The sequence below is a fragment of the Ylistrum balloti genome, unplaced genomic scaffold (assembly GCF_031769215.1).
Source record: "Ylistrum balloti isolate Yb309-2 unplaced genomic scaffold, AGI_CSIRO_Ybal_v1 Utg371640, whole genome shotgun sequence".
Lineage (NCBI taxonomy): Eukaryota > Metazoa > Mollusca > Bivalvia > Pectinida > Pectinidae > Ylistrum > Ylistrum balloti.
The window spans coordinates 249,780-265,515 of NW_026782834.1; the positions used below are offsets into that span (position 1 = coordinate 249,780).

Here is a 15,736-nt window from a genome sequence, read left to right on the forward strand (position 1 = left end):
ATTTTTGTTGCCTTTTATGTTTTTTGTGTGTAGAATGCAAGATGGATAAAGCGGATTAACCCTGAGCATTTACAACTGATTTCAGGTAAAATTAAACATGATGGTAGTCATTTTGGTCTGACTATAACACTTTCCTTCTATTTGAGGCAAAAACAAAGAGAAAATAATACTGATTAAAACAACTAATCACCATTCAAAAACAGCTGTGACTTAGTTGAAAATTGGAATGGGAAACATGAACCACTGAACACCAAATCTAGTCATTCCATGACAGCACATGAGGAGACCAGATTGACAAGTCAGTCTGCACATGTATACAGTATATGGTTTTCCCTGTAGCATTAATTACCATGACAAAATATATCACACTGCTCAACAGGAAGTGACTTGCCAGTGCTGTACCAGATCTGCATCCTGACATGATTTACATGAAGTACAATCATATGACCTTGACCTTAATTCCTTTCCCTGTCACATAACCTGATCTCTCTTACATCCCTGGAGACAGCTGGCTGTTGCTAGGAATTTTGCTTAGGATTTGAATCACTGCATGATGCAGAAGTGTTGCACCTGATGTTACCATGATCTTCTGGTAGCAAACAATTCGAAGCCAGAACTTACAAGTCCATAAAACAATCTAGTGTATGCCTTATGATGTACCTTAATGCATGACAGCATGGAAAAAAATCCTTTAAGTAACTTTCATTTTTATGAAGAAAAATCTACTAAAATCTTTTAAAAAAAATAATGACATACTATAGACATTGAGGAGTACAAATTATCTCTGTTAATTCTAATATTCACACTTATACCTATATTAACTAGCTCATGAATGACATCATCTGTTCTATTAAATCAACATTATTATAATAAATGCTGATTAATTTATGTTAAGTAACCCCAGTCAACATGATTATAGTATAGTAGACTTGTGTATAAATAAAAGAATCCAACACAGTTCTAATAAGCACATTTATAAAACTTTTTTTAAGACTTTACCATTTTCATCCAGAAATAAGCCCATGTCTGGTAATAAGTCCACCTATATCAGATGTTACATCATTGTTGTGTAATAAGCCCATCCCAACTTTGAGCTAGTGTTCAGGCTCCCTAGGCTTATTGCAGGAAAAATAAGGTATTATGTCACACTACCTTTACCAGGTAAAGGTACAATTCTCCATCCCCTGAAAGTCATTATGCTGCCCCCCCCCCTTTGCAGTGAAATTCTCTATATCCTGAAGGCTGCTATGACCCCTTGCCAGCTAAAGGGGAAATTCCCTATGTTATGCTAGCTTTATTATTACCCTAAAAAGTGTGCACAGCAGTATTTATATCTGAGCCTGGTGAATACATGATTTCAATGCTGATTAGGCGATGCTGCTATATTCGACAAGCTAGTGCTATGTTGGTCCCTATTTGCAATAACTGGCTGTGGTCTGGAGAGGCAGGCGAGTTTCTCTGAGGTATTAAGTTGTACCTATATTTAACAAAATAGTTTATATAACTAGGGGAGTTTTTTTCAGCATGTGATAACAATATTTTTAAATTGCCAGCATTCACAGTGCACTTGCCTGTATGGGGCATGGTGAGTACTGATGAAGCTAGATTACATGGCATCATAGGAGCCCCGCCATTATACACATCAAATTTCGTGTTCATTACATCAGTAGGAACATAGAATAATTTGATCAAAAATCTTCCTCTCCCTACAAAGTCATCTCAAAAATTTATCGTACAGTTTTATATCACTTTCCCCCTCTGCCTTGCTCCAGTAATGCTTTGGCATAAAAATATTCCATGTCAGTCTGTCACTATCATGTTTTCATCTCAGGGATTGGGTGTTTTGTAATAACTAGGCTGATAACAAGGTTTTTTACATGTACGTTTCTTTAAAATTCCGCTTTGATTGCTATACTTATCGTATAAGGCATTTTCATAGGCTTCATCAACTGGTGGTTTCTAAGTCTATCTTAGTAGGTCATCTTTCTAAAACATGGAAGCCAAGGGCTGAAATCTCTCTTGTTAGTTAGAACAGAACCTTAATAATTCGAACAATAATTGCCCATGGTTTCTGAAATAAGAACCATTCATATTTCTCCAGATGAAATTTTCAACTTGTCAATATCCTTTTAAAATCAAAATTTAAAAATGTTTATAATATCTAGGAAATAGAAATGGTTCATTCTGATAAAATACCAAATGACTTACCAAAAACAGTATGGTATATTTAAAATATTGAAACATTTCCAAAATATTTTTTTTCTATATCATCTTTTTTCAAATAATGTTGGCCTGGTACACAAATCATAAACAAATGCATGTGTTATATTACATGGACATCATCTTTTAAACAGTGTAATGTGGATTACTGCAGGTCTTTTGTTCTTGAGTAACTAACTATATGAATGAGTCATTTCTGTATCTGTATCAAATAAACTTCTTAAAGGGAGATGAAAAGCTTCAGCGAGTGTTTATAGGGCCTTAATACTGAGTTATACAAGATGATTTATAAATCTGATCAACCTCAAGACAGATAAATTGAATTTTAAACAGTAAATACCCAACAAATAATTTCATTTCCTGTATTCTTTTGGCTCATTTATGATTCCTAATATGTTTTTTTATCAATATCCCTGTTAAATTCATGTTACGAAAGATGACTTCCTTTTTTAATCAAATTTTCATCAATTGGCAGCAACATAAAATTTGGATAATGAAATTATTAATTCTATATAGACATCCTGGCCCTTCCACTGGGTGACTATGGCCAGTGTGACTCATATGCCCTGTGTCTTTATCCCAAATTATCTAAATCATTAAGATGGCAATGAGTTGTGTATTGTTTACAGCTGATCAGCTCAATGCCTTGCTACAGAATGTATATTTTGAAACTATTTATGTGTATTATACCACACTTATCAATCAAATGACCTAGCTGACATGCACACCACCTCAACGGATCACTTTCCTTCTTTTTTTCTTGGAACAAAGTCACAATCTGTGAGTCATGGCTGAGGACTAGCTGTACAAGTAACACAACTTTCACTTTTTTTCTACCCATTTAAAGGTTACACCGTGTTTGATAAGATCCTGATTTGACTCTGGGTGAGGTGAATGTTTGGTGAGAATATGTACAAGTATATATACGCCTGTATGTCTTTGTGTTTGTAAACAAAGCTGGAATTATTTTGATTGTGACATAATAGGAAAAGAATGTCCTGCAAGCTAGACTTGAAAACATAAATCTTGGATGTAGATTGTAAAAGTGTTCTAGCAATGAATACTGCCATTCATGGCTAGTGGCAAGTTAATGGAGCTTTGACATAGTAACTAGCCCCTCTCATGTAGAAATGTAATGTAACAACAATGTCAGATTTGACCTTTGACCCATACAACCTTATCATCACCACTTTGTCATGCCCACTACTGGAATTTTATTTGTAAACAATCTGTATCTCCTAACCATAGAAGAGAGGATAAATGTGCAGGACACTTTGTGGTGTGGTCATGCATGATACATGAGCAGACTTCAACGGTGCAGCATAGAAAGAAAATACTGGACACTTTATCTTCCATTTCTGCCCTTTTGTAAGTTTTCAAGTCAATAACAGCAAGTATTATCTGTAGCAGAAATTTACCTGATAGAAGTAAGAGTTATAATACATTACTAGACGATGTCTTTCACTTTGGAATCCTTTTGTAAGCTACACTGTGGAGTTTCAAATAATTATGTATCTCTTTCATTTAGTCTGAATGAAATTAAGACCACATTACGTCTTCTCTTCTACACAACCACTTAACAACGATCTCCACCACATTACCACTCAACACACCATTTCCCCCACCACACCACTCAACAAACCCTAGCCCCACACCACCACTCAACAAACCCTAGCCCCACACCACCACACAACAAGCCATCTCCACCACATCACCACTCAACAAACCCTATCTCCACACCCCCATTCAACAAACCCTATCCCCACACCACCACTCAACAAACCCTATCCCCACACCACCACTCAACAAACCCTAGCCCCACACCACTACTCTACAAACCCTAGCCCCACACCACCACTCAACAAACCATCTCCACCACACTACCACTCAACAAACCATCTCCACCACACCACTATCCGACAAACCATCCCTCCTACACCACCATCCAACAAACCATCCCTCCCACACCACTATCCACAAACCATCCCTCCCCCACACCACTATCTGACAAACCATCCCTCCCACACCACTATCCAACAAACCATCCCTCCCACACCACTATCCACAAACCATCCCTCCCCCACACCACTATCTGACAAACCATCCCTCCCACACCACTATCTGACAAACGATCTATCCCACACCACTATCTGACAAAACATGCCCCCCCCACACCACTATCTGACAAACCATCCCTCCCACACCACTATCCGACAAACCATCTATCCCACACCACTATCTGACAAAACATGTCCCCCCCACACCACTATCTGACAAACCATCCCTTTCACACCACTATCTGATAAACCATCCCTCCCACACCACTATCTGATAAACCATCCCTTCCACACCACTATCTGATAAACCATCCCTCCCACACCACTATCTGATAAACCATCCCTCCCACACCACTATCCGACAAACCATCTCCCCAATATCACATATCTATAGATTTGTCATGTAACTGATACAATTTAAATGTTGATTTACTGTTTTTAACTGACCACAAAGGCAAACAAACTGACAAATATTTACAATGGTAAACTGATAGATTATAAATGAATTAGCCAATTAATACTGGAATCAATAACAGGAAGGTATGAGACCTATGAAATAAAAAAAAACTGATATCCACACCAGTGTAACACACACAGTTTAAGCAATATTAGACCTGTATCAGTCAGTATCACTTTGGTAAGGTGATATTCAGGTAAAAAATTGTCAGGTGTGCACAGAAATAATCAACTGAACCAATACAGCAGTAGAGCAAGAGGTATGACTAATACTGTCATTTGTATCAATACAAGTGTCCCCATGGAAACACTTGGATTCCTATGTTAATGAGTGATGGTAAACAATTCATGACCATGATCAAAGCTAAGGCAGAGGTTGGACACCAGGAGGACGATTACCTGCTAATTGGTATTATTAATGTATAATGTAGTGACACCTTTACAGCCAGTTAACTGACACAGCTTTCATTGATGGCCTTTTAAACTCTCCCATACCAACTTGTCTTGGTCTCTGTTTATTTTTTAAAAAAATCAGTTTATCAGCAAGACAGGAATCTGTATCAAATGATTTCAAAATCTGTGACTGTAAACAGTATCTGACCACTAGTGGCCAAAGTCTCAGTCCGTAAACAGTATCTGACCACTAGTGGCCAAAGTCTCTGTCAGTAAACAGTATCTGACCACTAGTGGCCAAAGACTCGGACTACAAATAAATGTCTGACCAGCCGTGACCTAAGTCTACGACTGTAAACAATATCTGACCACAGGGGCCTGTAACGAGTTGTAGTATACCATACAAGCCTTCCTTTTCCAGAAACATTGTTACAGACCCCTGTGGTCTGACCGAGACTGACCTTGTCTGTAAATGTAAGCAATGTCTGACCAAAATCTATCACCAAAGAATGGTCTGACCAAGAGTGGCGAAAGTCTGTAACACTGTATGACCACTATGACCATAGTCTAAGTAGATATATAGTTGATATGAATGGTTTACTGACTGATAAGAGTGTGTTTGTGGTTAGACAGGTGTAAGGTTCCCATACTTGTGGTTTGACCTGATCTGACTGCTAGCTACTTGATCTATCATCCACAACCATGTACTGATCACCAGAAAAACCCTCATAGCCTTATCAAATATACAGGTGTACAGTTTTCTGCTACCTGCACTAACGACTTTGATCATGGTATTACAGGTATAATGTAATCTGTTACCCACACTTACAACTATCAAGTGCCGTGTAGTGTTACCTGTATATTTATGAGGGGAAGTTGAGGTGATACAGCATAACTTAATGATGATTTAAGGTTTTGATGTTAGAATGATCACAGACCTGATCCAGTGAAGTGTACCAGACACAATCTGGCCTACATCTTGGTTTTCCATGTTATATACTTGATAATGGTGGTTTAATTAGGTTTTCTATGCCGCATTTGGAATGTCTGGTTTTCTAGATTTCTGTGTAAATTATACTAAATTTCACTCACTGGTCATTTATCAGTAACATTATATAGAGATGACAGTATAGAGTAGATATGATAGAAATATTTTACAATCCTACACACACTCACACACAACAGGATAACCAGGTATCAGTTCTGTGTCATAGTACACCTTCTAATTCAATAATTATCATATACTTCTATGTATGCTCTGAGTTGACTTATTTTGTTGGCCGTGAATTTTTCTCTTCCATTTTGAATAATCTTTTAGTTTTTCATTAGGACATGCCTTTAGATCTATTTCTAAATAAGGAGATTACAGCAGACTTTCATTACAGATGAAAAGGTCTGATCTAAAGGCCAATACAATGTGTAAAAACTGTGTAGACTTCAAAGCGTCACAAAAATACTAAAGACATTGTAGAGTAAGACAATAGAGTTTAAACAAACAGGTCGGACTTTCTATTATGTCACCAGAACACTGATGTTCATTGGTGAGACGATACCGATACGGGACACAGGAGTCACAGAGACAGAAAACCTGTCAATCAATTAATCAGACTTTCTTTATGTCTACATGTGTGACCACTGTTGACTATGACCAGTAGGTTTTATGTGTGTCTACATACCTCTCTTAGCCAGCCCCCTCTGTAGTATGACTACTGTCTACTATAACCATTAGGCCCTCTGTAATGTGACCACTGTCTACTATGATCTCTGCTTAATGGCAATAAAAAATTTAATCTGTGCTTATTGGTTATACAAAAGGGCAATATCTGCTTATTGGCTATTCAAAAATCAATATCTGCTTATCCGGTATATAAAACATCAATCTCTGCTTATTGACTGTTTAAAAAAATTGATCTCGGCCTACTGTCCTTTATACAATAGGTCAATCTGTGCTAATTTTCCTTGGTACAAGAGCTTGATCTCTGCTGATTTTATCTTATACACTTGGTCAATCTTTGCTTATTGTCCTTTAGACAAAAAGTCAATTTGTACTTATAGACTTCCTTCTCACACCAACTCCTCATAATCAATTGTTTCAATACCTGATACACACATATCGTTTGATGTTGGTTCAAGGAACTGAACACGGATTTTAATTGATATAACTAACAAATGCTAACATACAAACACAACATGTGATTCTTATTAATCAAAACTGAAATCAGCTCATCACTTTAAAAAACAACTCAGTATTTTAATTTACACTTAATCATACCCCCTGTCTGACCATTGTTACATTGCGTAAGACAACACAGGCTGGTTAGGTGCAGTTTCTGCCTCACAAGTAAATCACAGGTTACACAGCAGGTCTGTCAGGGCTTTACACCAATAAAAAGGTTCTTTGTGTGGTTAACAGTGAACTGTGGTGATAAGTAACCACAAAGATCAGTCTATATTTATGTGGTTAGAGGGCTTTGTGATGATACCCATTCCTCCCTATAATTATGGAGGTAACAGCCATTTCACACTCAGATCCCCTTCACTGCTACCTCTTCATAATCTCTCAATAATTAAGGTCCCTACCTCTTTGTTACATGAAGTCCCTGTGATCTGTTTTTCACAAGTCAATATATCTGTTCTCAATATCACCTAGAGTCCCAGGGACCTCCATCAAACCACACATCTATATCTCAAAGTTACCCACCATTCCTTTGACTCCCCACTCCTCAATATCACCCAGAGTCCCAGGGACCTCCCTTAAACCACAAATCTATATCTCAAAGTTATCCACCATTCCTCTGACACCCAGCTCCTCAACATCACCCAGAGTCCTAGGGACCTCCCTTAAACCACAAATCTATATCTCAAAATTACCCACCATTCCTCTGACACCCCCTCCTCAATATCACCCAGAGTCCCAGGGACCTCCCTTAAACTACACATCTATATCTCAAAGTTACCCACCATTTCTATATCTCAATGTTACTTGTCATTAGTTTCACATTGCTTGTCCTTAATTTTTACACAAAGTTCTGGAGTCTGTTTTAAATACATAAATGTTACCCAGATGCCATGTGGTCTTTCTGGAATCACAAATCCACACCAGCTCTATCCTTCATGATCCTACACATACAGTTAAAGTATGTTATTTATAATTCTTATCTATCTGTGATATTTTTCTGTGTCCAACAGTATCCTGTGATCACCTGTCCCAAACAATCAAACCAGGCAATACTTCTTCAGCTATTGTGTGGTTTTCAGGTATATCCTTATTAAAGTGGTGTAAATTAAATAGTTTGTGACAGAACAACAACAATTCATCAATTGTTCCTGTTTTGATGACACATCGTGTTTTATGGTTTTCACTTTTACTTTTAACACAAGATAACAATAAATTGTAGACTGAAAGTCACTTCCTTTCCGAACTGCAGAAAAACCCAAATTGTTAGTAAACATCAAATTACCTGTGACCGTGACGTATCAAATTTTCTCATGTCTGAACAGTTTTATAAAGCCTGAATCATACCCTGACAAAAAAATCATCACACCTGATATTTCAACCAATCAAAAGGTCGAAAGTTTTGATAAATGTAGATCTATAGGTATAGCTGTATCTTAGTCACACAATGTCCTGTTTCGTTAACCATCAGTTTGTAAAGGGAAATAAAATTAACAAAAATTGGATCGCAATCGACATGACAAATGACTCCACAAAACCCTGTGGATAAACTAAACTCAGTTTTGGGGGATTTTTCTCTAAGTTTCATTTCTATTCATTTGTTTATTTTCCTATTACCAAATGCTCCAGTGCATATCATGAATACAAAGTATATCACAAATCGAATTCTGACAAGTGCATCGATATAATATTGAGGAACAAAGCTTAATGTTAAGTCTGTGATTTTCTACTATAAAACAGTGATATTTATCGTTTTTAATATTCTTCTGTTTTCCTTAAAGTTAAGTACACAAAACAAATATTTTCTGTTCTCCTAAATTCAGGTTCGTTCTTGAGATGAAAAGAATATTGAGAGAAAAAGTTCAGTTGTGTTTTTGGTTGTTTATTGAGTCAGCTCAGAAATGAAGATCTATAAATCTGCCTCAGACAGTTATTTTGGACTTCAGAGATGATTGCAGTCAAAATTACTTCATTGTGGAGAAAAAAATCACATCTTGTGAAGCTTTGAAATGGATATTATAACAAGGATATGAGGAAAAAACCTACCGCTAAGGACATTCGACCACACATATGTATAAAGGACAATGCTTCATGATCCCAAACATAGTTTCTTACTTTAAATAAGACATATCAGACGGTTTTAACAACAGAAAGTCACAAATGGTCGTTTAAAGAGGAAAAAATACATCTGTGACAAATTTGAAATGTAGCTAACTCAAATTACAATGACAGCTAAATATTTCACTAACTCTCAAATATCTAACGTTTAAATAACTCTCAACTTTCAGTAGTCTGGGGAGAATACAGCAAATGTGAATATTTCAGTGGTAATTTTATTTAGCACTTTTCTCATTGAACATAAATATGTTCATCTTAATTACGGTACAGCTTTTGGATCTTATTCAGGTAGCAATCATTGTGGACAAACTATTTTATCATTGTGCTAATTTGCAACAAAGTGATGATATACTGAAATTTGAATGCATCAAATTAAGTATCTTTACAGTACCTTACAGACAGCCAACTAAATCACCAAATCTATGAGGTCAGTGACAAACATCAACCCTCAAGTCCAGTGATAACCAAACAGAACATCAACTATCTGCTCACAGTGAATCATTATCTTTGGAAAAATCAAATAGATTCTCAGTGTCACCAACCTCTTGTCAAATAATATCTGGTCATGCCCTTCAAAATCAAGGGTGGCAGGGTTTTTTTATAGGGTCATCAGGTAAAAAGACCTTATAATCAATTCTATTGTATAGTTATCACTCCTGTATGTATTCAGATGATGTTTTATGGTATGTTTGAACAGTATTTTGACTACATTATACCTTAACATTGAATTTGAAACTTTTAACACTGATCAAAAGTTGAGAAATAGCATTTTTCACAATTTGAACAGGTCACAATATGGCCTGGTTGATATGATGAAATCAGGCTGGCAACACTAGACATTTGTTTCAAAATAATTATCTCTTTATATTAATTCATTCAATGATTACTGGCTTGCAGTGACCACTAAGATAATAAAAAACCTGCCCTAAATAGACTCATTAAGAAGACACTATGCTAACCTCCATCATCTTACATGCATGATTTCACAATAAAGACCATTAACACATGTTATGATGACAATGAATGAATTATTCACCAAGCATACAAAAAGACAAGAAGTCTAGCTCATATATCACAAAATCTGCAATTACTCAGTAGAAACCTAGTAAGATACAAACAAATCTATAATTAATAACTTTCTCTGTAACTATTGTGATAAGTGGAGCTGCATTCCTGACAGTTGCTTAGTCAATAGAACCCTTCATTTCCCCTTGAAGTGATTTTAGATTTGCTTGAACAATTGGAGCAGCAATTCCATCATAGGAATGCATCCTTTATATATAAGTTTCAATACAAGATAAATTGTCATAACCACACAATCATTTATAATTTGTAAAGCAGAAATTAAGCTTTAATAGCAGACATCAGAAGAGAGAAAGTTGATGTTCTACCTAATAGAAGAAACTTTGATGTACAACAAAGTTTGTAAATGAGAATTAATTAAAGTCTTTCACAAGAAGTTTGCAAAGGAGGCTAACCACTCACAATAAGTCTGTAAAGGTCTGTAAAAGAAACACAATCAAAAAGTTTGTAAATGAGAATTAATTAAAGTCTTTCACAAGAAGTTTGCAAAGGAGGCTAACCACTCACAATAAGTCTGTAAAGGTCTGTAAAAGAAACACAATCAAAAAGTTTGTAAATGAGAATTAATTAAAGTCTTTCACAAGAAGTTTGCAAAGGAGGCTAACCACTCACAATAAGTCTGTAAAGGTCTGTAAAAGAAACACAATCTTTTACAATAACTGTGCAATGGAGACACATCCTTTCACAATTAGCTTGTAAAGGAGACACAACCTTTTTCAATAAGTTTGTAAAGGAGACACAACCTTTCACAAATAGTTTGTTAAAGAGACACAACCTTTCATGATAAGTCTGTATAGGAGACACAAGACTTTCACAATAAGTCTGTAAAAGAAACACAATCTTTTACACTAACTTTGCAAAGGAGACACAACCTTTCAAAAAAAGTGTGTATAAGAAACACAACTTTTTAAAAATAGTTTGTTAAAGTGACATGACCTTTCAAAGTAAGTTTGTATAGGAGAATGTGTATAATGGAAACCACTATCATTTTTGACCAAAGAAGTAAAGTTCATGGATGGACCTGCAGATTGACTGTTATCACAGCAGTATGTGTTAATGATTGTCATGGCTACAGCTTCTCACTACTGGATATTCCCACGACAGTACCAGCCTGTCTTCATTAGTACATAGCTTCCTTAACTAGGGGCTATAATTACACTATTTCACAGGGTCAATGATAGAGCAAATTTGGAAGCCATTCACAAATCCTGTCCTTTAACTATAAAGGCTAATTAAGTCATGTAATATCTTCTAATTATCTCAAAATATTTTACACTATGAATTACTCTTGAAGTAAGAATAAAATTACAGGACAGAGACAGATATACTGGAAATAATATAACATGGTTCATGTTTAATCATTTTCAGTCAAAATCAAAGGTAAGACGGAAGTAATGGTGGCAGGTCAGTGTTAATCTATAGTGCACTGACCCTCGTGTTTGATGGGAACAACTTAGTCATAGTTCTAACAGGGGTCACAAACACACCTCATTTTCTCGATGGGTTAACATCAAAAAAATTATTTAAGGGTCAACTTGCTTTCAGTATATTTTGTTCATATATGATATGTTAACACTTACTGTATAGACATTATGGTTGTGTGTATAAACACAATGGGTCTGACTCCATGGATCTGTATGTAGAAATAATAGGTCTTACTCTATAGCTATGTGTGTAGACATCATGGATCTGTATGTAAATAATAGGTCTTACTCTATAGTTATGTGTGTAGACATCATGGATCTGTATGTAATAGGTCTTACTCTATAGTTATGTGTGTAGACATCATGGATCTGTATGTAGAAATAATTGGTCTTACTCTATAGTTATGTATGTAGACATCATGGATCTGTATGTAAATAATAGGTCTTACTCTATAGTTATGTGTGTAGACATCATGGATCTGTATGTAGAAATAATAGGTCTTACTCTATAGTTATGTGTGTAGACATCATGGATCTGTATGTAGAAATAATAGGTCTTACTCTATAGTTGTGTGTAGACATCATGGATCTGTATGTAAATAATAGGTCTTACTCTATAGTTATGTGTGTAGACATCATGGATCTGTATGTAATAGGTCTTACTCTATAGTTATGTGTGCAGACATCATGGATCTGTATGTAGAAATAATAGGTCTTACTCTATAGTTATGTGTGTAGACATCATGGATATGACTTTATGGGCCTGTGTGTAGACACCATGGGTCTAGGAGTAGACACCATGAGTTTGTGTATAGACAGCATGGGTCTGACTCTATAGGTCTGAGTGTAGACATTACAGTTATGATTCTATGGGTCTATATGTAGACACCATGGGCTTGATTCTACAGGTCTTTGTGGAAACACAATGGATAATGGTGTTGATATATGGGTCTGTGAGAAGACACCCATGGGTCTGACTCTGTTGGTCTTTATATAGAGAACATGTGTCTTTGTGTAAACCCCACTGGCCTGACTTAATGGGTCTGTGTGTAAACACCACAGGTCTGACTTTATGGGTCTGTGTGGTCACACCATCGGTATAATTCTATGAATCAATCTGTAGACACAATGGGTCTGTGTGAAGCCATCATGGGCCTGGGTATGATTCTATGGGTCTTGGTGTTAAGACAATATGGGTCTGTATATAGGAAACCCAGGCGATGACAAATCAAGGTTATCAAATTTGCTCAACCTCCATGTTTGAAAACTTGGTATACGAGAAGAGTAAACTATTATTGTAATGAGCTCATGATAAGCCAGGATAATGTTTCATATAAGAAAATCCTCAAATAAGAAAGGAACTAGTCTTTAACTTAATTGACAACAGAAGAAAATGGTGTTAGATTTCTGTTGTATGACTAATCCAGACTTCTGTTGTACTAAGATATCATTGGATATATTACTTTAACCTAAGACAAACAGTTACAGAACACAACACTACTGACTGTGACATCTACAAGCTTATATTATTTCAAAACTACTCTAGTGTACAATACTGACAGTTTGTCACATATAGCTATCCGATGTTCTATGTCTGCCTTACAGTCATACATCTCCAATTGAATCATCATTTTGTTATCACTTATCTCCTCTTCAATCATTCTTTTTCATGTTTGAGACAAAGCAAACAGACTCAGAAAACAAAATTCTTCTTGAAGCACAAACCACTAAGGGTCCTAAATGAGTTTCCACCTTACACATTCATTAATTATAAATTGCTACAAATAACAATACGGTTACAAGTTTTTATTACTTTCAAATGAGCTAGACAAATTGAATTCCAGAAACATAACATGAAAGTCATGCTGATTCATATCAGCAATCAAACATCACATGATTAAAAGTAGATACTCTTCAAATAAAATCTTTCATATTTTTTTAAACTAATTATAATCACTGTATATTAATTCAAAATCCTGCAGTATTGAGAACTTTAGCTACTACTTGGTCAGCACAGCAAACTCTTTCAATTTTAATAAGCTGGTAATCTAAATTGATAAAATCTCTTTGATGAAACTCTGAAATAGTGAATCACTCCGACCATTCACTATTACAACTGGAGCTGATTATCTTCTGGTGATAAGACAACTCTACAAGACTCTAAGTACACAGCTTTAAAGAACCAAAGTCCTATGACACGGTTCAAGGGAATATTTTCATTATTGATAAGTTGTTGCCTCCCATGTGTTCTAAAATTGATTCAAACCTAAGACCTACCCCAGTACTATTTTACAGCCCCACCCAAGTGTGTCAGTCTACAAACCATGTGTAAAGTTACCATGACAAATACATCTGATAATCTCATATTGATAAATGAAATATGACTCTAGATACACTGATAGGACAGGCATATGCATGTCTCTATCTGTCATGGGGAGACAAGATGGACCATACTGATTGGCTACCAAGGCAATTATTGGTAACCATGGTGATTGGTTCTGCTATGCTCTGACAAATTTTATGGTGACTAATTTCATCATTCAAAAGTCTCTAAACCTTGTTTTGGATTGTTAAATTTTTAGATATAGCAGTGATAGTTAAGTTTAATCTGCATTCTTCTGCCATTACAGACTTACAATTTACTAAGATTAGGACTGTCAAATATTTGAATAGCTGTTTCAATTGAAATGACATCCTTACTACAAATGCCATACAAAAAAGGGTAAAACTTGGATATCAGTTAAAGTACAGTATTTTCATCTCATAGAAGTTTTTTTCTTTAACACAATCTGTGTAAGAATAGGCCTTGTATATCAAAGTATAAATATTAGGACAGTGATCAAAAGCAATCAATTCACACCTCCAAGGTCTCCAATCAATACAACCAGTAGGAATTCAATATAAACGACAGAGAATACCATAATACACACATGATATAAGGATCTGGTGATTGGCTGTTGTGGAAAACACAAAGGAGCAGAATATCAAACTAAATGCTGTTCAGGACATATCAACATGTGATACTTATAAATATGTATGAGTATATACACTGACCATTAACACTTCCAAAACATTAAGGAAACTTCTACCACCATTTATCTTCAGGCCATTCCAAAAAACACTAAAATGTCCAGTATACAAAATAAAACAATTGAAGATTTGAGAAAATTATGTCTACAGCAGAAACATTCTGAATTGCTGTTCCAAAGATAAGATGTGGGTGTAAACTCACTTCTAACTTCTGTGAAAAAAGGCACCTACCTTTTAACAAAGCCACACTTTTAAATAAAGAACATGTCATGAGCTTTCGGAGAAGGACGATGAGAAAGTTGTCACTGGTGAGAAGGGCAGGTAACTCCGTACACTGATCATACACAATAACATCACTGTACTCTTCTATGTCTATGTGGCATGTTTGAGTCAGGAACTCTTTTATGTGGACCTGTAAATAAACAACATAGATAAATAGCAAAGTAATAAACAGCACACCAGGTTAATATACAACACACCATGTAAATTAGCAATGCAGATAATATATAATGCATTTTGGCATCAAACATCACCATTTAAACAGCACATAAATGATTTCATTGTTCACTTTATTGCCCTATCAGAGTCTCATGGGAAAGCTGATGGCCACCTCACAGAGCACCATGCTGGAGGCCTGTGGCATGCCATGCAGAAGAAATGGGATAAAGTGTCTTGTCAAAGGACAAAACTAAAGACAAAAGGGAAGTCTGTGATAAAAGCTTCCAGGAAACATAAACTGACCCTAATAGGGGTTAACGAGGGATTGAACCACACACCTT

General features: G+C 35.8%; 1 protein-coding gene across 1 annotated transcript in view; it reads right to left on the reverse strand.

Moving 5' to 3' along the window:
• LOC132563208 (uncharacterized) overlaps positions 1–15,736 on the reverse strand; it is a 92,550-nt gene that overhangs the window by 25,324 nt on the left and 51,490 nt on the right. Inside the window, exon 4 of the mRNA XM_060227960.1 lies at positions 15,189–15,369. Coding sequence (XP_060083943.1) covers positions 15,189–15,369 — 181 coding nt within the window. The remainder of the gene's footprint in view (positions 1–15,188; positions 15,370–15,736) is intronic.